The 23,517-nt window shown below is 42.3% G+C and overlaps 1 protein-coding gene across 4 annotated transcripts in view; it reads left to right on the forward strand.

The window, feature by feature from the left end:
* UGGT1 (UDP-glucose glycoprotein glucosyltransferase 1) overlaps positions 1-19,685 on the forward strand; it is a 110,071-nt gene extending 90,386 nt beyond the window's left edge. For 3 of the 4 annotated variants that reach the window (XM_055261458.2, XM_063632109.1, XM_055261457.2), the window contains 10 exons: positions 909-993; positions 1,929-2,017; positions 2,572-2,676; positions 3,886-3,970; positions 4,991-5,173; positions 6,215-6,375; positions 7,755-7,869; positions 10,740-10,856; positions 11,496-11,661; positions 13,744-19,685. In XM_055261458.2, the coding sequence (XP_055117433.1) occupies positions 909-993; positions 1,929-2,017; positions 2,572-2,676; positions 3,886-3,970; positions 4,991-5,173; positions 6,215-6,375; positions 7,755-7,869; positions 10,740-10,856; positions 11,496-11,661; positions 13,744-13,769 (1,132 nt within the window). In that variant the 3' untranslated portion in view covers positions 13,770-19,685. Of the gene's footprint in view, positions 1-908; positions 994-1,928; positions 2,018-2,571; positions 2,677-3,885; positions 3,971-4,990; positions 5,174-6,214; positions 6,376-7,754; positions 7,870-10,739; positions 10,857-11,495; positions 11,662-13,743 lie in introns of those variants that run through there. The other variant, XR_010118991.1, reaches the window with a different exon arrangement.
* The last annotated feature ends 3,832 nt before the right edge of the window (positions 19,686-23,517 follow it).

Here is a 23,517-nt window from a genome sequence, read left to right on the forward strand (position 1 = left end):
GGTGACTGGAAATTTTAGGCATTGCTGTTGATTAGTAGGGAAACATACATTTAATTTTTCTTCCTCTGCTCCTGTCTGCCTGCAAATAGAATTTGTTATAGTTTTTCTGGTAGTGTATAGACAACAGGTTGAGTACAGGGCCTGTTGTTGACTGATTGTTGCTTCCAGGCAGAAAGAGCGAGCAGATTTCCTTTACAACACTATTCCAGTTAAAGAGTAGTGGCCGGGAGTGATGGGTGATGGCTCACGCCTGTAATCCCAACACTTTGGGAGGCCAAGGAGGGTAGATCACTTAAGGTCAGGGGTTTGAGACCAGCCCTAGCCACTATGGCGAAACCCTGTCTCTACTAAAATACAAAAATTAGCCAGGCGTGGTAGTGGGTGCCTGTAAACTCAGCTACCTGAAGGCTGAAGCAGTAGAATCACTTGAACCTGGGAGGTGGAGGTTGCATTGAGCTGAGATTGCTCCACTGCACTCCAGGGCAACAGAGCAGAACTCTGTCTCAAAAAAAAAAAAAAAAAAAAAAAAGAGTGGCGGCAGTGCGTTTCCAGTAATGGGAGGGGGGCCTGTTCCCCCTGCACTCCTTTATCAAAGGCTATGTGCTTGGCTCAGAGCTTGTGAACACAGGCGGTTGTTTAGTACTCACCATGTGGTTTCCACACATGGATGCCTGTCACTGCGTGATGGGTAATTTGAAAGAGGACTCACAAGGAGGTTTGGGCATGCACCTTATATAAAGAGAGATTTCAACACGTGCTTCTGTGCATCTTGAAGGAGCTTAAGGAGCAAGAAGATAGCTGGATCTCGAAAACTCCTTTATGAGGATGATGGACTCAGATGCTCTGAGAGCATTTGCTGCCTTTTGAGAATTGTGCCTTGTAATATTGATCTTTCTTTTCTCGCAAAGCCACGATGGCACCGATTCTCCACCTGATGCTGATGAGGTGGTTATCGTCCTCAACAACTTCAAAAGCAAAATTATTAAAGTGAAGGTGAGTTTGATAAAAGTAGTGGCATTCTGTTATTGGACAGCTGTCATTTAAAAATATGTATCTTGGAACCAGCCCAAGAGTCTCTTTGTAATTTGCTATGGCAATTATAGGGATACTGCTTTAAGGCAAAATGTCTTTGTAAATGTGAGTTTGTGGCTTTCCTCAACTGAAAGATTGTACCTTTTGGGTAATCTCAGTGTGCAGAACATGTCCCATCTTATATAAAATATTCTCATAGATGCTTTGTTGTTTATATAGCCACAATTCATAGTGTTGTTGATGATTCTCTTCTCAGAATATTGGGGGAAATGGCAATGAAAATTTTCAACGATAATAAAATGATAGTCCTATTTAATTTCCTTTGACTTCTACTTTCCATTCTCTGAATGTTGAAGCTCTTAGTGCCTTACATTCAAGTACAGTATATTCTGGAATAAAGAATCATTACACACAGTGAAACCTAAAATAGGCCATGCATTGTTGAGCAGAAAAATGGTCACTGTGCTGCCAAGAAGAAACCCCTATTTGTGCTAGTGAATCCTGAAAACTGGTCATAACATGAAATACGTCCCTCCCAACAGCTAGAGCCCCCAGCAGCCACACTCTTGCCTGGAACTAGCTGTTGACTCATTGAATCGTGCTTCTGGTTTCACTGCACAGTTGAGTTTGCGGCTCTTTGCCTGTGTTGCAAGCTGAAAATGGGGTTCATCTAATTAAAAGAGGTTGTTGTCTCCTCACATAAGGTTATGATGTGAATGTCCTGGTGAAGATACTTCTATTGAATCCTTCTAGACTCTGGGTGGGGTTGTGCCTGTTTGTGAGAGAATTGATTGATAATTCCCTATTGATGACAGGCTCACAGTGTACATCCAGTGAGAGGCGGTTTTATGCCTATGAGACATACTGGGAGTAAGGTTTATCACATTTGATTGCAGGTTCAGAAGAAGGCAGATATGGTGAACGAAGACTTGCTGAGTGATGGAACGAGTGAGAATGAATCTGGATTTTGGGATTCCTTCAAATGGTAAGTTGACATTATAAGAGTTATGTTTTTAAGGAAAAACTGAGATATAAGCACCATCCATCCCTCCTTTTTGCATCTTGTGATTCTGTCTGGGCCTTTCACATTCTACTTTGTGCAGCTACATCTCACACTTATATTTGGCATAGATGAGTATTTTCCGCTTGATTAATCCGAAAGAGGTTCATGTCTCCCAGTGGGGAAGTTACTTCTGCTCCATACTTTGTGACTCTCATTGCTTGTACCTGCTCTTTGGAAATTTGACTGCTCCCTGCTCAGTTTACTTCCCGTTGTGTAAGTTGCATTCTGGTGCAGCCTGTGTTCAGTCTCTTCCTAAAACAACACTGTTGGGGAGTGAACATTCTTTTTGTCTTCCCACAGGTTGGTTTTGTCAGTCTTGTGCTCTCTCCAGGGTGTGAGGGAAGCTTCATAACCACTCCTGCTGCAGCTCACCCGCTAGGGAAGGATGGGAAGCTCAGTCTCTTTCCTCTTACTTTCAAAGGCTGTGTGTCTGTACCAGTGTTTCAAGTGGTTTTTTTTTACCCTTATTGTTATAGGGGCTTTACAGGAGGACAGAAGACTGAGGAAGTGAAGCAAGATAAAGATGACATAATTAATATTTTCTCCGTTGCATCTGGTCATCTCTACGAAAGATTTCTTCGGTCAGTCTTGTTGATGATTTCATTATATATGAATGAATCTGTCAGTGTTCTTATTTAGAGAGGAAAGGTTTTGTGGGATTTTGCTCATTATACTTCTGTCTTTGAAGCACTCTGAGCATTGTGACTGCTTGCCATTTATCATTGGATTTGTTTCGATCCCGCCATCTGTGAGGTTGAACTATGTAGTGAATGCCTCTGGATATTACAAGGCTGTAGCCCTTTAACGTCACTGTACACATTCATAGACTGTGCTGTTTATTGCCTGCCAAACATTGCTTAACCCAGAGATTAGGAGGTTGACATAGAGAATAGAGTGAGAACAGAACCATGGAATACTTCACTGCCTTCTAAAGATTCATAGGATTTTAGAGCCAGGAGAGACCTTAGTTCTTACATATGAACACTTCTCTTTTATAAACAGGCTGAGGCCCCGAGTGTGAAGGGACTTGTCTAAGGTCACACAACTAGAGCCAGAAGAGGCCACAGGCTAGGGCTGCCTGATGTAGTGGTCACCAGAGGCACTGTCAGGAAGGCCTAAGAGTCACTTTTCTCATTGCCAGGGCTGTGTTCACTCTTAATTTTTCACTATAGATCTAGTATAGAAAATAAAAATGTCATTTTTCTCATTTTTAGCCGTCTTATTTCCAAGAAATAATATCCTACCTAAAATAGCAAATAATAATAACAACTGAATTTGGTTAAATTCCTCCATTCAAAAATGTGGTTTTGTTTTCTCAGTAAGGAGGCCCAAGCTGATAGCCTTCCTCTCTGAAGCAGGGCCTCTGTGTAGGCTGCAGGAGGCGCTGTGGTTACACATTCTTCCCTTAGCACCAGATGCTGCTGTCACGTGACAGGGGTTTTAGAGAGTGATATCAGTTACCCCAATCTCCAGGGTTCATCTGGACCATAACTAATATATCAGTTCATGAAGCAGTTTATTTAGAGGTGTAACAGAATTAAAACATTTGCCTCTGTCAGTTAAGTATAGTTTTATAGGTGAGGAATGCCCCTTCTCTTTAGTGATAACTTCATAAGCTGGAGTAAGTACAATTTTTCATTTTCCATCACTGAGCGTCTCCCTCGGCCTAATTGAGCCATTAGTTAGCTCTGCCATAAAGAGCATTTAGGTGTCTCATGATTGACTCTACATAATGTTGAGGTTAAATAACATTGGAAAGCTATTATTAATTACCTACTTTTGTTTGGCAGCATAATGATGCTATCCGTGCTGAAGAATACCAAGACTCCTGTGAAATTCTGGTTCTTGAAGAATTACTTGTCCCCCACATTTAAGGTTTGTTTCACAGAGAAAGGGAAAACATTCTTATTAAGGAGATATTTACTGTATAATATATTTTTCATGACTTTTGTTTTATCTGTATACTTTAGCAAGTTTTCCATTTACTAAGATACCCTAATTTGGTTGCATATTTTTATTTTGATTATTTTTCCAGATTGGTCTGTTTGAGGGAAACAGTTAAATTGTGTTTAAAAACTTGGATAATATAGTAGAGTCTTTTGTTGTTGTTATTAGGAGCAGTGTCTTACTGAGATAACGTTTCCTTCCTCTGAAGCCTGCGTGCTTGCTTTAATTTAGAAAGCACAGTGATGGTTTACATTGAGGAGAATGATTGGTGTTAGCATGAACCACTCCTAGATGATGTATGGAAGTAATGCTTCCTTTGTGCAAAACCGAACACGTACTTGCAATGTTTTCTGCATTACTTACATCAGTCAGTATTTGTCGTCTAAGTTGATTTGTTTGCATCCTTTTTTTTCTTGTAGAATTTACTAAATGACTTTTAATATATTCAATAACCATTCTCCTTGATAAGCACTTTACTGCTGGCCCCTAAAGGTACTTGTACTTAGAATCTGAAAGACTTATTAATAAAGGGCAACACATTTGTCCAGAGTTCTGGCTTTGCAGTGTTATTCCCTGGGTTAGATCTGGCCTTGAGGAAGGCTTGTCATCAAGCTCAGTAAATGCCTTACTGAAATCAAGTTTAGACAAATGGACTTAAAGTTCATGTGCTGTAAAAACACACACAGAGGGCTATACATCTAAAATCCTTCCCTTGAACATTCTGTCATTTCATGTGGTGACCAGAAGTCATAAAGAAATGGGGATTTGACAAAGGTTTATATCTGTTCTTCTATGTAGTCATGAGTGGGTCAGGGCCAGTCTTTGTAAGACCACTGTTTTGGTAAATGTGTTTTATTTGTCCCATATCATGGTGGTTGGCTTATATTATGAAAGCAGTTTTCTTAATCAGAAGAAATGATTATTTGTTGTTCCCATGTCTAAAAATAGGAGTTTATACCTTACATGGCAAATGAATACAATTTCCAGTATGAGCTTGTTCAGTACAAATGGCCCCGGTGGCTTCATCAACAGACTGAAAAACAGCGTATCATCTGGGGTTACAAGATCCTCTTCCTGGATGTACTGTTCCCACTAGTTGTTGACAAGTTCCTGTTTGTGGATGCTGATCAGGTAGGCCCTTAAAGGCCAAGTTTTGACAGTTTGTATTAAAAGCAACAAATCTCTTCTTTTTAAATGCTATTTTTTCCACTTATGGAAAAGGACATGCTTATTTTACATTTAGAAAATATGTATCACACAGATGTGATCACTTTTTAAATTTGCATTTAGCTTATCTCCTTTACATCTTTTTCTCTGTCTTTTTAACATCATTGTGATAACATAATGTGTGCAGTTTTGTATCTGACTTAATTCATTTAACATGAAAACTAAAAATTAGAAAATTAACATTTAGCAGTGCTTGCCATCATCTCTAATTATCTGCCCAAAGGATAGGAGTTCTTGTCACGGGTAACAGACGAAGCTTAAGTGGATACATGGCTTTGGCAGTAGGGAACCTCCGGATATTCTTTCCGGCCGTCAGGGTTTGACTTAATGAAAGGGAACATGTGATTTTAGAGCGTACAAACTCAAACAGCATAAATGTACTTCTGCCCACAGCCTTCCACTTCAGCCTGAGCGGGCGGAAACCCAAGTCAGCCACCTCAGTGGAAGGATGTAATGTGTGTGGAAGTCACCGGGACAGAGACTTCACTCACCTCTTTGGAATTCTCTTCCACTGGCTCAGCCTGAAGTGTGCCTTCCTGATTGTAACATAGCCACATTTAATCCTTGTTGAGTACTTAAGATGAGCAAGGCATTATTCTACGTCTGTCCATTCATATGTTAACTTACATAATCCTCCCAACAACCCTGTGACATAGGTACTGTCATTATCTCCATTTTACAGTTGAAGAAACTGAGGCACAGAAAGGCTAAGCAATTGAAATTTGTTTTATTCCTACTCCCACACACCTTGCTAAGTGTCTTACATGTTAGTGAGTCAACCAGGTAATAAGTGGAGGAATCAAAGTGCATCTGCCGCTAGTGCCTGTGCCACTAACCACGGAGCAGCCTTCCATGCTGCCTTTAGTGAGCCACTCTGTATCTTAAGGAAACCGCATTAGAGCTGTCTGCATGGTTGCTTAACAAATGACTTTTGATATTCTACAGATTGTACGAACAGATCTGAAAGAGTTAAGAGATTTCAGTTTGGATGGTGCTCCTTATGGTTACACTCCTTTCTGTGACAGCCGAAGAGAAATGGATGGCTACAGGTTCTGGAAGTCAGGGTACTGGGCCAGTCATTTAGCTGGGCGAAAGTATCATATCAGGTACTGAAAAGAAGCACTCCTAACACTGTTACGGGGTTTTCCTTAACATTGATTTTGTGTAGTTAAAATTGTGAATAGGTAATACATTGGTATGGTTGAAAAATAAAAATGATAAAAAATACACAGTGGCTGGGCGCAGTGGCTCACGCCTTAATCCCAGCACTTTGGGAGACCAAAGCAGGCGGATCACCTGAGGTCAGGAGTTCAAGACCAGCCTGGCCAACATGGTGAAACCCCGTCTCTACTAAAAATACAAAAATTAGCTAGGCGTGGTAGTGGGCGCCTGTAATCCCAGCTACTCGGGAGGCTAAGGCAGGAGAATCGCTTGAACCCAGGAGGTGGAGGTTGCAGTGAGCTGAGATCACGCCACCGCACTCCAGCCTGGGTGACGGAGTGAGATTCCATCTCAAAAAAAAAAAATACAGTGTAAAAAAAACTTCCTAATCCTGTCTCTCTCTTTCCTACTCAGTTCCTGTTCTCATGACAGATAACCTCCCAACTTATTGACTGTCTATCCTTCCATATTTTCTTAATTCTTACAGAAACAGCTGTGAATGTGTATTTTTTTTTACACAAAATATGCTACCTATTTATACATTTTGTAACTTGGCTTTTTTTTTTTTTTTTTTTTTACTTAATGTCATATACATCTTCTCAATGAATAGAGACCTGATTCCTTTTCATAGCTGCATATTATTCCAGTGTGTGAGTGTTATTTATAGTTTTTTCCTGTGACCTACAATGTTGCAATGAATAATCTACTAAATAAATTATTTTTCATATCTCATATATTTGTGGGATAAACTCCTAGAAGTAGACCTTTTAGGTCGAACAGTGTGTGCGTTGTTACATTTCTAATGAGCACTCCATTCTCTTCTCTGCGAAAAGTGTGATTTGAAGATGTGCAGGAAAGAGGAACGTGTAGGAAGTGGCACATGCAGAGATCACTGCTGGGGTGTAGTGATGGTGGCTTAATTCTTTACATTCCTGGTCCAAAAGAACTGTAAGGACTGTAACACTCTGGGGTTTTTCCCCCCTGTAACATTGAAGACATCATCAGGATATCATTGAATAATGGTTGTTTATCAGTTACTATGGCTTTTATTACTGCCACATATGCTAGGAAACTTTTGTCTGAGATTATTTCTTTCGGATGGCAAATACAGAACAGTAACAAAAGCATGGCGCAGTATAGATTTTGCAGTGACTTTCTTAGAGATCTTTAAAGTAGCACACTTTAACTCCACTGTAGGGCTGCAGCATACCTTTTCAAAGAAAAGCCAGAATATTTGGCTAGTGGCCTGTTCCATTATTCATTGGGTTTAGTTTTCCTGTCGTAATCCATGGTTGGTTGTAACAAGCGGGTCTTCTTTATTCAGTGCACTATATGTTGTGGATCTGAAGAAGTTTAGGAAAATAGCTGCTGGTGACAGACTCAGGGGACAGTACCAAGGTCTGAGTCAGGACCCTAACAGCCTTTCAAATCTTGATCAAGTAAGTGTCCATTTTTTATGGTTAACTGTGAGTGATGGGTATACAGTGTTGCATCAGAAAATGAAGTATTATTTGTGTCTTCAATCCTCTCCTCACAGGACGGTGTCTTGTTTTTTCATAGTGTGTATGTGTGTGTGAGAGAGAGATTTTTATGTGCCCTCAAGACATATCAGCATGAAAAATGTCATAGATTTGATGCTGGCTGGGGAGAGAGATGGAAGGAGAATGCTGCCTCTCTGAACCATTAGCATATCTTTGTATTTTGTGCTCAAACTAATCTCATAGGTTTGTTTCTCTACCTGCTAGGGTCAGTTTGTTTTTCTGCTGTAGGAACTAAATAGGTCAGGGTTCGTAGTATACAATCACAGTATAGTATCACAGCTTCCCCTTTTTCTATGTCAGAAACCATGATGTGTTTCAAGGTTAGCTAAATTACTGTTTGGTAATGTTAAGCATTTTTCAGAGGTGAGATTATAGTTTAAGGGTTTGGGATACATATTTCACATATTTTAAGCATTTTGTTTTGCTTAAGTCTACTTAAATTTTTTTAAACCTTTATTGTGATATGTAGCATCCATAAAGAAAAGTATACAAAAAACATGCATACATATTCACATACATCCAGGAATTATTATGAAGCGAATACCCAGATACCACAACCTAGTTCAAGAACTAGAACATTATCAGCATCCCAGAAGCCATCCTTCCTCCCTAACAAAAGTGTCTAGCATCACAACTTTTATGGTAATCATTTGCTTTTCTTTGTAGATTTACTGTTTAAGCATGTATCTGTAAACACTAGTTTAATTTGCTCATTTTCTTCTCCTCTATCTCAATGGAATAATAAAAGATAAACTTTTTTGTTTGTTTTGAGACAGAATCTCACTGTGTTGCCCAGGCTGGAGTGCAGTGGCGTGCTCTGGGTTGCACTCACTGCAACCTCCACCTCCCGGGTTCAAGTGATTCTCCTGCCTCAGCCTCCTGAGTAACTAGGATTACAGGCACGCACCACCACTCCTGGCTAATTTTTGTATTTTTAGTAGAGACAGGGTTTCACCATGTTGGCCAGGCTGGTCTTGAACTCCTGATCTCAAGTGATCCACCTGCTTTGGCCTCCCAAAGTGCTGGGATTACAATCATGAGCCACAGTGCCCAGCTCTACTTACTTTAAAATTTGTGTGATACCTGGTATCTTCCAATTTATGGAGCTACTATGGATCTGATTCTGCTGTATTATTTCTGTTGTTATTTTGTTCATACTGTCTATCACATATTTGTTTATCTTCTGTAGTGTGTCAGGCGTTGTTTTTGCAGAATTATTTTGGGGAATAATTTGAGTTCAAAAATGGTATCATCCAACAGTATTTGTTTCTCTCTCTCTTTTTTTTTTTTTTTTTTTTTTTGAGATGGAGCTTTGTTCTCATAGCCCAGGCTGGAGTGCAGTGGTGTAATCTCAGCTGACTGCAACCTCAGCCTCCCGAGCAGCTGGGATTACAGGCACATGCCACCATACCCAGCTAATTTTTTTGTATTTTTAGTTGAGACAGGGTTTCACCATGTGGGCCAGGCTGGTCTTGAATTCCTGACCTCAGGTGATCCACCCGCCTTGGCCTCCCAAAGTGCTGGGATTACAGGTGTGAGCCACCGCGCCTGGTCTTTTTTTTTTTTTTTTTTTTTAAGACAAGGTCTCACTCTGTCATGCAGGCTGGAGTGCAGTGATGCGATCATGGCTCACTGCAGCCTCAAACTTCCAGGCTCAGGCGATCCTCCCACCTCAGCCTCCTGAGTAGCTGGGACAACAGGCTCACACCACCAGGCCTGGCTAATTTTTTGTATTTTTTATAGAGATGGGGTTTTGCCATGTTGCCCTGGCCAGTCTTGGAACTCCCAGGCTCAAGCGATCTACCCACTTCAGTAGCTATTTTTAAATTTTAGTTTATTGGCAGGGTTTTGTAGAGAAGTATCATCTATTTATTTTTGTACCGTCATGGAACATTCTTTACAAGTATCGCAGTCAATCATTTCTATACATTTCCTTGTTCCATGTAAGTCTTAGGACAATGGAACATTTTATTGTGGCAAAGTCGGAAGGACTCCAGGAAAAAGGTTTAAAGCATAGAGTAGAATTGGCTAGAAAAAATGTCATCTATTTGGGAGCAAGTCTCAATAGACAAGGTAGATTCAGAACTTCCTTGACACGAGCCTGTAAAATTTAAGAACCACCACTCTATTTAGCTGACTTTCAGAAGTCAGTAGGAGTATTTTTCTTAGGATTGCCCTAATGAAGGGAGGGTTAGGTGCAGGCTATTTGTAAGTTTTAAGCCAAAGCTTTTCAGTTGCTTATTATGGGCAGATATTTTATGGATCCTCTAAAATTTGTAGTTTTGAATAACTTCTCTAAGGCATTGGTAAGGACCTTTTCCATTTTAAACATTTGTGATTGGCGTGTGATCCGTAATGAGCAGCTGTACATCACTGATGTTCTATGCATTTGTTTAAGCTCCCCACGAACTGGCTGGGTGCAGTGGCTCACGCCTATAATCTCAGCACTTTGTGAGGCTAAGGTAGGTGGATTGCCTGAGCTCAGCAGTTTGAGACCAACCTGGGCAACATGGCAAAACCCCATCTCCAGTAAAAATACAAAAATTGGCCAGGTGTGGTGATGGGCCCCTGTAGCCCCAGTTACTCAGGAGGCTGAGGCACAAGAATCTCTTGACCCCGGGAGGTGGAGGCTGCAGTGAGCCGAGATTGTACTACTGCACTCCAACCTGGGTGACTGAGGACTGAGTGGGACCACATCTCTCAATAAATAAATACCATCGGAACTTCAGATACATGTGTTTTATTTTTATTTTTTTTTTACCAAACAGGATCTGCCCAATAACATGATTCATCAGGTGCCAATTAAATCCCTCCCTCAAGAATGGCTTTGGTGTGAAACGTGGTGTGATGACGCCTCTAAGAAAAGGGCAAAAACCATTGATTTGGTAAGCCGTATGTGGTGTGCTTCTGCATGTTCATCCAGTGGATGTATGAGCGAATCATGATTAATGATTTTATTTAGATTCTTAAATTTAAGAATTTCCTAGGTTCTTATTTAGACTTCCTCTGTAATTGTATAGTTTGTCAGGGCTATTCTTATCTTACAGAATATTCTTACAAGTATCTTATAGAATAAGTATAGTTTGTCATATAGTAAGTATAAGTATATAGTTTGTCGGGGCTATTCTTATAGAATATTCTTATGAATATCTTATAGAATATTTCACTGGTTTTATTTCCCTGCTTATATTAGGAAACCAAATCCCTTAGCACTTAATGGGACTGTTTTCACAACTTACAATCTGCTGACTCACTCCTTGGCATCCAGTTTATCTCTGTGCCTTGTAATCTTTCCAAATGGACTTTTCACTTTTCCTGCCTTCCTATAGCCACTCACACATTCTTTGTAGATGTAAATACAGCTTTACATAGCCCACTACCATATTGCTTCTGGTAGTATATCATTTGGTTCCTTACTATTGTTTTTTTGTCCAGTTAGGACTTGTAACCCAAGAACCTTTGAATTCTCTTATTATGTAGCCTTTCTTCAACTCAGCTGAAGTGTGTTCTTTTGGTTTTCACAGTGTAATAATCCAATGACCAAAGAGCCGAAACTGGAAGCAGCTGTGCGGATTGTCCCGGAGTGGCAGGACTATGACCAAGAGATCAAACAGCTACAGATCCGCTTTCAGAAGGAGAAAGAAACGGGAACACTGTACAAAGAGAAGACAAAAGAACCGAGCCGAGAAGGTAAGCACAAACTGTTGGCTTTAGGACAGTACTTCTTTTCATTTCTGATTTCTGCTTGTTGTAAAGACAATAGAATAATGGATAAAAGAGAAAAATCTACCATTAATCCTTCCATTCTAACATCAACCAGTATATGTTTTTCATTTTCCTTTTATGTTGGTCTTCTAAACAGTATTTATTAGTGCAATTGCTATCTTGTTTGTTTGTTTGTTTTTCTGATAGGGGGGAGAAAGGATATTTTAATTGCGATTATAGTTATTTAGGTTCATGAGTTTTGTGATACATAAACCAAACCTTTTGCAGAGTTCTTGTCAGATTCCTTCTTTTTTTTTCAATAAATCTGTCAGTGTACTAGTGAATGAAAAAATTTAGATCAACACAAATATGTAGTTGAAGAAACTTTTTTTTTTTTTGAGACACAGTCTCACTCTGTTGCCCAGGCTGGAGTGCAGTGGCATGATCTTGGCTCACTGCAACCTCCACCTCCCAGGTTCACGTGCTTCTCATGCCTCAGCCTCCCAAGTAGCTGGAATTACAGGCATGCACTACCACGCCCAGCTATTTTTTTATTTTATTTATTTTTTATTTTTTGTATTTTTAGTAGAGGCAGGGTTTCACCATGTTGCCCAGGCTGGTCTCAAACTCCTGACCCAAGCGATCCACCCACCTCAGCCTCCCAAAGTGCTAGGATTACAGACGTGAGCCACTGTGCCTGGCCCGAAAAAAGTATTCTTTAAAACAAGCATGTTGGGATGGAGATGGAATGCTTGTATTTAATTTAGTGTTAAGTCTTTAATGTCTTCCCTGTTGTGTGTGTCTTGAATGATAGCTACTTGAAAAAATCATTAGAATACAAAATTGACTTTTAAAAATATTAATAATTTGGGCTCTAGACTTAAGAAAAATTTTAAATGTATTTATTTTTAAATTGTCACATAATAATTGTACAAATTTGTGGAGTCCATAGTGATGTTTTGATATGTACACGGGCTCTGGATTTTTAAGATTTATTCTGCTTTAGACTAATTCTAAAAAAGTGGCTGGGCGCAGTGGCTCATGCCTATCATCCTAGCCTCTCAGGAGGCTGAGGTGGGAGGATTGCTTGAGCCTGGGAGGTCAAGGTTGCAGTGAGCGACTGCACTCCAGCCTAGGTAACAGAGAGAACCCGTGACCAAGCAAGACCCTGTCTCCAAATAAACAAATCCAGAACATGGATCTTGGATGATTTGCCTGTACACCCCTCAGACTGTACTATGATATTAAATATCACAGCTGGAAGGCTATATAGTAACCATAAAAATAATTAATTCACATTCATCAGTAAAACCCTGAGGACTTCCATAGATAAATGGGCAAAGAATGTGGACACATTGTTCAAGTTAAGAGGAAACACAAATAATAAATGAATTTGATGAAACAGTAATCAAATTAAAGCAGTCTATCACTAGTATCTGCTACATGGAAGAAAACAGACATAGTCATAATGCTATTTGTTTGGGAGATGGTGACGAAACTGTTGTGGATGTACCTTGATGAAGCTTTGTATATTAGAATAGCCCTTGTTAAAAAACAGTACATCTGCCATTAGAAGCCTTTAACGCATTTATATACCCTCAGTAATTACTGTCTTGAGAATATATCTTAAAGAAATAATTCAATAGAAAAAACAAAGTTGTATACATGAAAAAATTTATTTTACTATTACTTATAAGCCAAAAGCATTGAAAACAGTTTAAACATCCAACACTCATACATAGAAAATGTTTAGAAGCTATTAAATGATAAAAGAAAAATTTCGACTAAAAAAATGCATGCAACGTTTACTGAAAGGAAATATTGTATTTGTGAAAACAATTCAGTTGGAGTGGGGTTTACAGATAGTTTCCATTTTAAAAAAATCTTTAATTTAGCTTTTGCTTTCAAAATAAAATACAAAAACACAAATCCCAAAGATTTAGTAAGTGAGATAAGATGAAGGTGGAGGTACAAAGAATAGGTTCCAGTGATGAAAAATGCCCACTCGGTGGTGTTTGTAATTTGAAGATCATCTGTTTTCTTTTCTGTGGTTCTCCTTTTCCTTAGGTCCTCAGAAACGTGAAGAATTATGATCTCTGGAGAAGGACAGGAAATCACCCCATTTGAAAAACAGTTTTTATACTAAATGCTAGTTTTTTTCTGATCTGTCTATACAACTGCTGATAAACTGGCTGGGCAGGAGTGCCACACCTTTTGATTCTGAGCATTTGATTCTGACTTCTGCACTCTGGTGGCTGCTGGATCTTTGGGATTAAAGCTCTGTTGGATTTGTACCTCAGAGGAAGACCAAGTGGCTGATCCTTTGGACTCTGTAAAGAGCATTCTTCTAGCCAGAGGGTGGAATGGCAGCAGCAACTGGAAGAAAATGAGTTTTTTGGTGCCCACACCCAAGAGCACACACATGCTGCACTGTCTCGGAAAGCAGGGCCAGCTAGAGCCGCCATGTTCTTCCTTACCTCAGTTTACCTGCATCCTGCGCTGCACTGCAGATGCCCACCCTGCCCTGGGTCTGGCTGGCAGAAGCTCTGTCCAAGGTCCACACACCTCCAGGTTTACGCCAACATCCTTGTGCCCTCCCCACCTTCTCTTCGAACGCATTAGGTGCATTGTTTAATTGAAATCCAACCAACAATTGTGTGTCAAGGCTGGTTTGGTGCAGTGGCTGGGCAAATTAATTTTGGGCCAGGATGGGGGTGGGTTGCAGTGAGGGTAGGGAAAATGTCAGGAGTAGGAAGGTTCGGGGGTTATGGGAAGGGAAAGAAGACCAGAACTGGCCATCCTCTTTTATAATCCATTAGTAGCACCATGGCTCATTTGAAATGAAAATATTACTCTTATTCCCCACCCAACTGCAGTGAACTTTCTAGGTAATTGTTTTGAAAAGAATTTTTGTATCTGTGAAAGTCTTTGCTTTTTCTTTCCACCTTCTAGAAAAGTGCCAGCAGTTTCCTTACTGGATACAGCCATACTCAGCCCCTCTCGTATCCAGCCCGTCAGGGTCAGGGTCAGGCTCCCTCAAGACGAGCACCGCATTGTCTGCCCTCTCTTGCATAGGATTTTCTCTCAGACCCAGGGGACCATTGCCTTGGACTTTTCTCTACAAATGCCCTCAGATCTAAGACCAGAAATGATTCTGCTTGTGGAACTCGTGGCTTTCTGTCCTATTTTGCTTTTATCTGAAAACCCTGCAGGTTGCCTTTGGCGCCCACACCAGTTCTGTCTTCATGTTGCTGCATCGTGAAGCCCCATTTGCCTTTAGTCCCTGCTTTGTGTATCTTCACTTCCACAGCCAGTGTTGCCCCTCAGGGCATACTTTGCTGGTCAACAGGTTGTAGAGTCTTGAGTATGTTATTGGCCTAAGTGGGCATGAGGCCCCAGCATCCGACTCCATCTGCCAGGCTGCAGGGCACAGCAGCACTGGCATAGACAGTCACGCTCTGTCTTCCAATGTGCACCAGCCTTTTCTTACATATTTTGCCTGTTTTTAAAAAATACAAGGAGAGGGTGCAGATGGATAGCTGTGCCCTCACCCTCCTAAGCCAGGTGATATATTGATGTGCAGACTTTTTAAGTAATTTTAGTCTTATCACAAATATCAAGTAATTTATTTTTTCCATTTTCAAATGCAAAAGTTAGCCTAAGAAGCCTCCCAGTCATCCCGAAGGACCTTTGACTTTGCTTTTATAATTCCGTTAAAAATCGAGGAGGGGATTAATGAGTACAATGAAAACAAAACAAAAAATTAAGGAGAGGAAAGCTCGAAAGAGGATAAGAGACTGAAAAGGCACCTCAGAATGGCTGCTGTGGGCAGAGTCTGTGGCATGACTTTCCCCACCCTGCCCCTCTGGTCAGAGCAGCTGGAGAGATGGGATCAGTAAGATTAAAAAACTTTTGTTCGGCCAGGCACGGTGGCTCACACCTGTAATCCCAGCACTTTGGGAGGCTGAGGCGGGCAGATCATGAGGTCAGGAGTTCAAGACCAGCCTGCCCAATATGGTGAAACCCCCGTCTCTACTAAAAATACAAAAATTAGCCGGGTGTGGTGGCTCACGCCTCTATTCCCAGCTACTTGGGAGGCAGAGACAGGAGAATTGCCTGAACCCAGAAGGCAGAGGTTGCAGTGAGCTGAGATCAAGCCACTGCACTCCAGCCTGGATGACAGAGCGAGACTCCATCTCAGAAAAACAAAAAACTTTTGTTCAAGCTGCATCTTCGCATTGAATGAAGCATTCAGAGTGATGCTGCTGGCCACAACTGTGGGCGGAAGTATACCTTTTCCCAGTTTCTCGTCCAGGAGGTTGAAGAGGAAATACTCAAGGCACTGGGATATATGCTTTCCAAATGCTGGCCCCCACAGCACCTTTCCCCATGTCTTTCTGCCAAGCCTCTTATGTTTATTCTGTGCAGGGAAGACGAAGAGTAGACCATGTTCTCTGTGTGCTGTGCATGTCCTGGTGTCACTCATTGCCTCTTATCTGTCGCCATTCAAACATAAGTCAGCTTAATAGTTGACTCTGAATAGTGCAAGACCCAGCTTGCTTCCAGAATGGCCGAGGACCCTCCTCCTCCTGCCAGTTTTTTTTTTTTTTTTGGTTCATGTGGCATAATCATCTTTCAAAATTAACCGAATGCCCCAGAAAATGATGTTACCACTAAAATATTTTCTCCAAGAAGGCATACTGTAACGGAAAAGATAGGTAAGATTTTTTTTTCCCAAGAAGTAAGAATTGATTGTGCTGAATGTTCAAACTCTGGAAACTGTTCACAGTATGCTGTTCTTAGCTATTATTTATATATAGTGAATTATTTTCTCTCTCAGTCATGCCATAGTGGAGACTTTTGTTTCTGAATAAGTGACAGAATAATATGAAATAATGTAATATGTCAGAGTGACATGCAGCATCATGAGCCTGTTTTTATGTTCTGTGTACAGTGGCATTTGATTGAGATCAAAGCCTGTCACAGCCTGCTGCTGGGGGTGTGGGGATATGCCAGAGTCCTATGTTTGGTTTTAGAAGTTTACTGAATGTTTCCCACATGGAGAATAATGGATGGCATGTTAGTTTCTGTAAGAGTGGTAAAGTTGTACGTCTGTCATTGTTGCATTTCAAATTGAACACATAGATGCTTGCCTGTCTACTTGGGTGAATACCTCTTGGGAGAGCAAAGATTACATGCATGATGTATGTTAAGAAACAGTTTCTGGCCAGGCACGGTGGCTTACACTCGTAATCCCAGCACTTTGGGAAGCCGAGGCGGGCGGATTACGAGGTCAAGAGATTGAGACCATCCTGGCCAACACGGTGAAACCCCGTCTCTACTAAAAATACAAAAATTAGCTGGGCATGGTGGCACGTGCCTGTAGTCCTAGCTACTTGGGAGGCTGAGGCAGGAGAATCACTTGAACCCGGGAGGTGGAGGTTGCAGTGAGCCGAGATCACGCCACTGCACTCCAGCCTGGCGATAGAGCAAGACTCCATCTCAAAAAAAAAAAAAAAAAAAACGGTTTCCATAAGTGGAGCTTAATTTGCTCTGCTGTCCTTAAGCCTTCATGGGTTTGTTTTTTTTTGTTGTTGTTTTTTTTTAAAGAGAGTCTCATTCTGTCACCCAGGCTGGAGTGCAGTGGTGTGATCTTGGCTCACTGCAACCTCTGCCTCCCAAGTTCAAACAATTCTCCTGCTTCAGCCTCCCGAGTAGCTGGGATTACAGGCGCCTGCCACCATGCCTGGTTAATTTTTGTATTTTTAGTAGAGACGCGGTTTTACCATGTTGGTTGGTCAGGCTGGTCTCAAACTCCTGACCTCAGGTGATCTGCCCACCTCGGCCTCCCAAAGTGCTAGGATTACAGGTGTGAGCCACTATGTCCGGTCAAGCCCTCGTGTTCTGAACCTTGTCAAGGCTCTGCCTGAATGAGTTTTCATCTGATTGTGGGGACCAAGTCCCTGAGTAGAGAGGGCCAAGAGCTAGGGACAGGGGGAAGAGACTGGCCCAGGTGGTAGGGAGGAAAGAACTCCCAGAGTTTCCTTTAGCCAGGAAACCTACTCTACTGACCCCGTGACTTAGACAGTCAGACATCACCCTGAGAGTGACAAGTGTAAAATGACTCCCTTCCTCCCCCGCCCTCCAGAAGTATATTTAGATACTTGAAAGCAATCCTTTTCTAAAATTGCCTTACCTAATTTGGCCTGAATGATTAAAAGAAATAAGAGTTACAAGGGAAAAAGAAAAAGTGTTACAAGGGAATTGTAGTCTATTTTTCTGAATAGAGTATTAGTACTGTGGTGTTGCATTTCATGGGAATGGAAATGTATTGGTAAAACTACCTGATGGAAGCTTTCTCTTGGTAACAAAAATGGAGGGTGTATTATATGCAGTTATTTAAATATATGTATTCCATTGTTGCGTGTTTTTTTTTCCCCGCAAGACAGAGATTTGCTCTTGTTGCCCAGGCTGGAGTACAATGGTGTGATCTCAGCTCACTGCAACCTCTGCCTCCTGGGTTCAGGTGATTCTCCTGCCTCAGCCTCCCGAGTAGCTGGGATTACAGGTGCGCACCACCACACCTGGCTAATTTTTGCTTTTTTTTTTTTTTTTTTGAGACGGAATCTCACTCTGTTGCCCAGGCTGGAGTGGAGTGCAGTGGCATGATCTCAGCTCACTGCAGCCTCTGCCTCCCGGGTTCAAGAGATTCTCCTGACTCAGCCTCCTGAGTAGCTGGGATTACAGGTGCCTGCCACTATGCCTGGCTAATTTTTGTATATTTAGTAGAGACGGGGTTTTGCCATGTTGGCCAGGGTGGTCTCGAACTCCTGACCTCAAGTGATCCAACCGCATTGGCCTCCCAAAGTGCTGGGATTATAGGTGTGAACCACTGCGCCTGTCCCATTGTTGTGTAATTTTAATAATTAGTTTTTTAAGTACTTGATTTTATGGGCACATTTTTGTGGGATGATTGGAGTTAATCAAATATAGCTTGTCATGTGTGTAGTTTGGTAAGATAACTTTTTTAAATTCATGTTTTCTCTGCCTTGAGGTAGTGAGGGAAAGATCTTAATCAGGATTTTGGTAATTACCTGATTGAATTCAAGCAAATGAGACATCATGAACTTCAGTGGTTATTGATATTTCAGGGTATATACCTGAAATGCCTAGAGGATACAGATTTCTCATTTCATTCTTTGGTCTTTCATTTCTCTATATACAGAAATGACACTTCTGGGAGGCAGTAGTAGCAGGAAGTCAATGAATTGAGTAGAGGGTCCCGTTCCCTCAGGCTATCATTGATCAGTGACAATTTATAAAAACAAACTGTAAAGTCTGCGGCAAGCGGCCACCTGCTTCCTAGAAGGAGCCCATGAAGGTTAAACTCCATGGTCAGTGTTCGCAAGCGCCGGGCGTGGTGGCTCACACCTGTAATCCTAGCACCTTGGAAGGCCAAGGCGGGTGGATCACCCAAGGTCAGGAGTTTGAGGATTTGCAAGCAAAAGGTCCTCTCCTGAGTCTTTCCCAGATACCCAGCAGTGCAGAGGCTAGCTGTGGAAGGTTGCAGTGGGACAGGAGTGTACTGTATGCCTTGCCTTACTTGTCACCATTGAGATTTCCAGAGAAATGGGCATAACGCCTCTTAACAGAACAGCAAAAAGCAAAATACATTAACTTAAGGTTGACAACAAAAGATTATCAAGTACCATGTTTTCCAACCAACCAGTTATTCGTGGTAATAACAAAATAAAGGTGGGAAAATGTTATAATTTTTAAGGAAACTGTGTACTTTAAAAATCTTCTTTATGAATATCCAATGTTACTGTAATCCTGCTCCATTAAATGCAGCCTTGTTGTCAGGTGCTGCCCCTTGCTTGGGAACAGCATTGGGCTTTTAAATGTCTGCAGAATCTCTGCATTCGAAGGGAATTGAGAATGAACTTCTTGGTACTGTAATGAAAATAAGGTCTGCTCAACACAATAAACTTTTCCTCTCTTCTTTAAAACTGCGCAGTCATTTGGCTTTTGTGTTTAGGAAGGGCAGATTGATAGAGCGCAAAGTCCAACCCCTTCATCTAGCGGAAGCTGCAAACCCGGACAGAGGAACGAGGGCTTTACCTGAGTCTTGTCTGCGGCTGGGGCTGGCTTCGGGTTACATCCAGTTCTTTGGATTCTGAGGACAGCACCCAGGTCTCCTCCAGGTCCTCAACCTCTGGGAGCTGCCCCAGGCAGAACTCGGCAGGCAGGCATAACAGGTGGGGTGGGAGGGGGAACCTCAAGGCAAGAAGGTGTCATGAGACCCCTGGGCTGGCAGAGTTCCTTAGGAGGGTGGCATGGACTTTGCATTTTGCCAGTTCTCTGAGCTCCTGCTCTGGGGTGGATATGCATTGAGGATGTAGTCTCTGTGTGATGATGGGGAGGGCAGGGAGGGGCACCTGGTACCTGTGAAGGCACAAGAGAGGGCCCTAAGGTGCAGGACCAGGACTAAGCTGCTACAAGGAGGTGGTACTTACGTTGAAGCCTGAGGACTAAGTAGGGGCGCGGGGTGGGCAGAGGGGAGGAGCTTGAGCTAGTGTCGTTGAGGGAGCTGCATGGAAGCCTGCACGTGGCCAGGAGAGGGGGAATGGGTTTGATCCTGAGGGCACAAGAAGGCCCTTGAGGGGTTTAAACTGGGTGCTGGCACTAAATGAGCTTTTTCTTGTAATAAACTTTGCGTTGAGGTCTGTGGCACATATTGAAAAGTACATAAACACACACCTTGATAGGTTTTCGCAAAGTGAAAGCACTAGCATATCCATCATCCAGATAAAGAAAAGGAAGTTGGAGTTTATTTTAACACTTCAACATCTGATCCCAGTCGCTTCCAGGAAGGGCAGAGCAGCATGTGTCAGACCAGCCTACGCCTGATCATTACACACACTATTTGAAAAGCACTGGAGCCTGCTGAGATACGGGCAAGAGAGGGAGAGCACGAACCATCAGAAGAAGTGAAACCTCATGTGGCTCACGGGGAATAAAACAGAAGGTGGCAGTCTTACTAGGCCCAGGAGCCAAGTCACTTCAGGACGTTCTTGGCAGCTGCACACTGGTGTGGGGGCACATGCCAGAAAGGAGGAAACCACAGAAGCCCCCAACTTTGCCTCGTATAGTCTCGTCAAGTTCTTGGCGGGTTCCTGTATGATACATAAACAGGGCAGAATTCCAAATGGAAAGCAACACTTGGAAGGCTGGAAAAGCTGAGTAGGGATTTCAGAAGATGTGCTGGGGAGAAGAAGTTTAGAATTCATTTTCCATCAAATTAGAGGGATTTGGTAACTATTTCAGACTTTGCATTGAAAACCCAGGGTGTAGGCCTTAGGATTAGGACCACATCACAGAACTCGAATCTAGGGTCTAGGACTGAGGGTAAAACTAAGACCTACCGTCATAAAGCCTAAAATGAAGGCTTCACAGAATCAAGGTGATCGCTGGTAACCAAACTCTGCTAAAACAAAACAGTTTTTGTGGAAAAAAACTGAATCCAGAGTGTCTATAGTATATTACTCAGAATGTCCAGTATGTAACCACATTAGTAGGCATGAAAGGAAGTGGGAATATATGACATGTGATCAAGAAAAAAAATCAGGCTGGGTGCAGTGGTGCACACCTGTGACCCCAGGACTTTGGGAAGCCGAGGCGGTTGGATTGTTGGAGCCCACGAGTTCGAGACCAGCCTGAGCAACATGGTGAAACCCCATCTCTACAAAAAATACAAAAAATTAGCCAGGCATGGTGGTATGTGCCTGTAGTCCCAGCTACTCAGAAGGCTGAGGTGGGAAGATCATTTGAGCCTGGGAGGTTGAGGCTACGGTGAGCTGTGATAGTGCCATTGCACTCCAGCCTGGGTGAGACCCTGTCTCAAAAAAACAAATCAAAACAACCCATAAACCAAGGTGTTGAAATCATTCAGTAAAAATGTTAAAATAATTATACATGTTTTTCTTAGACATAAGTGGATGCTTTTTTATTGCCTTTTGATATGTCCCGAGTTTGTGTGTGTGTGTATGTATATGTGTATATATATATTTATTAATTTAATTGACAGATTGTGTATATTCAAGGTGTCCAGTGTGATGATTTGCTACACATGTGCATTGTGTGATTATCACCACTGAATTAGGACACCCATCCCCACCTGTGCTGCACATTAGATCCACAGAACTTATCTTTTTTTTTTTTTTTTTTTTTGAGACAGAGCCTTGCTCTGTCGCCCAGGCTGAAGTGCAGTGGTGTGATCTTAGCTCACTGCAACCTCCGCCTCCCGGATTCAAGCAATTCTCCTGCCTCAGCCTCCTGAGTAGCTGGGATTATAGGCGTGCGCCACCATGCCTGGCTAATTTTTGTATTTTTAGTAGAGACGGGGTTTCACCATGTTGTTCAGGCTGGTCTCAAATTCCTGACCTCGTGATCCGCCTGCCTGGGCCTCCCAAAGTGTTAGGGTTAGAGGCGTGAGGCCCCACGCCTGGCCTATCACGCAGGCTTAAGTGCAATGTTGCACTCTGGCCTCACTGCAACCTCTGCTTCCTGGGTTCAAGCAATTCTCCTGCGTCAGCCTCCCGAGTAGCTGGGATTACAGGCAACTGCCACTGCACCTGGCTAATTTTTGTATTTTTAGTAGAGATGGAGTTTCACCATGTTGGTCAGGCTGGTCTCAAACTCCTGACCTCAGGCAATCCGCTCACCTTGGCCTCCCAAAGTGCTGGAATTACAAGCATGAACCACCATGCCCAGCCCCACAGAACTTATCTTTAAACTGAGAGTTTATACTCTTTAATCTGCATCTCCTCATTGCCTGATTTGCAGAAGAAAAGTCAGTGAACTTGAAGACAGGTTAATAGAAATTATCTAAATTGAAAAACAAAGTGGAAGAAGAGATTGAAAAAGAATAAATGAGCAGAGACTCAGTAAACCGTGAGACAGTATAACAAATGCGTAACTAGAATGCCAGGAGAGGAGAGAAAATGTGGCAGAAAAAAAAAAATACGGAGAAATACTGGCCAACATTGTTTGTTTTTTAAAAATGCGGTCTTGACTCAGTTTTGAGGCCCTAGCTTTGAGGTCCTGTCTGGAGGCCAGTCAGTCCTCTAGAGCAGCCAATCAAGTTTACGCCCTCAACTACCTCCCTTCTTCAGCTCAAGCTCCAGGCCAGCACCCTGACACCCCAGGGCAGTACCAGACAACCTGCAACAGCCCCTGTGGCCCAGCACCTGCTGAGATTATTCCAGGCAGTCTCAGTCTGCTGCCCTTGCCTCACCTGTTCCTTCCTGGAAAACCACAAAACGGGGTCTTGCCCACATTCCCCTGCTCCCTGTGCCCCATGACCGGTGGTTGCTTCCACTGAGCGGCCCTGCGTGGAGTGCTGTTTCTCCCCAGGGAACTGAGTGCGACATGTCAAATTTACCGTTTCTCTCTTGATCTGCATCTGGCCTTGCCAGAATCACCACTCCCTCCCCTTCAAAGCAGGATGAATATAAAGAAGGCCACACCTAGGCACATCATAGTCAATTTCTGAAAATTAAAGATAATATCATGAAAAAGTAGTAGCCAGGAAAACAAAAACACCTGATGTGTAGGCGAACAGCAATGAAAATGACAGCTGACTTTCCATCAGGATCGGGGGAGTGACGTCATAGATGCTGAAAGAAGAGCTAACATCGTACATGCAGGGAAAATATTCCTCAAAAATGAACTTGGGGCCGGGTGCGGTGGCTCACACCTGTAATCCCAGCACTTTGCGAGGCTGAGGCGGGTGGATCACATGAGGTCAGGAGTTTGAGACCAGCCTGGCCAACATTGTGA

This window comes from Symphalangus syndactylus, chromosome 22 (assembly GCF_028878055.3).
Source record: "Symphalangus syndactylus isolate Jambi chromosome 22, NHGRI_mSymSyn1-v2.1_pri, whole genome shotgun sequence".
Classification (NCBI taxonomy): Eukaryota; Metazoa; Chordata; class Mammalia; order Primates; family Hylobatidae; genus Symphalangus; species Symphalangus syndactylus.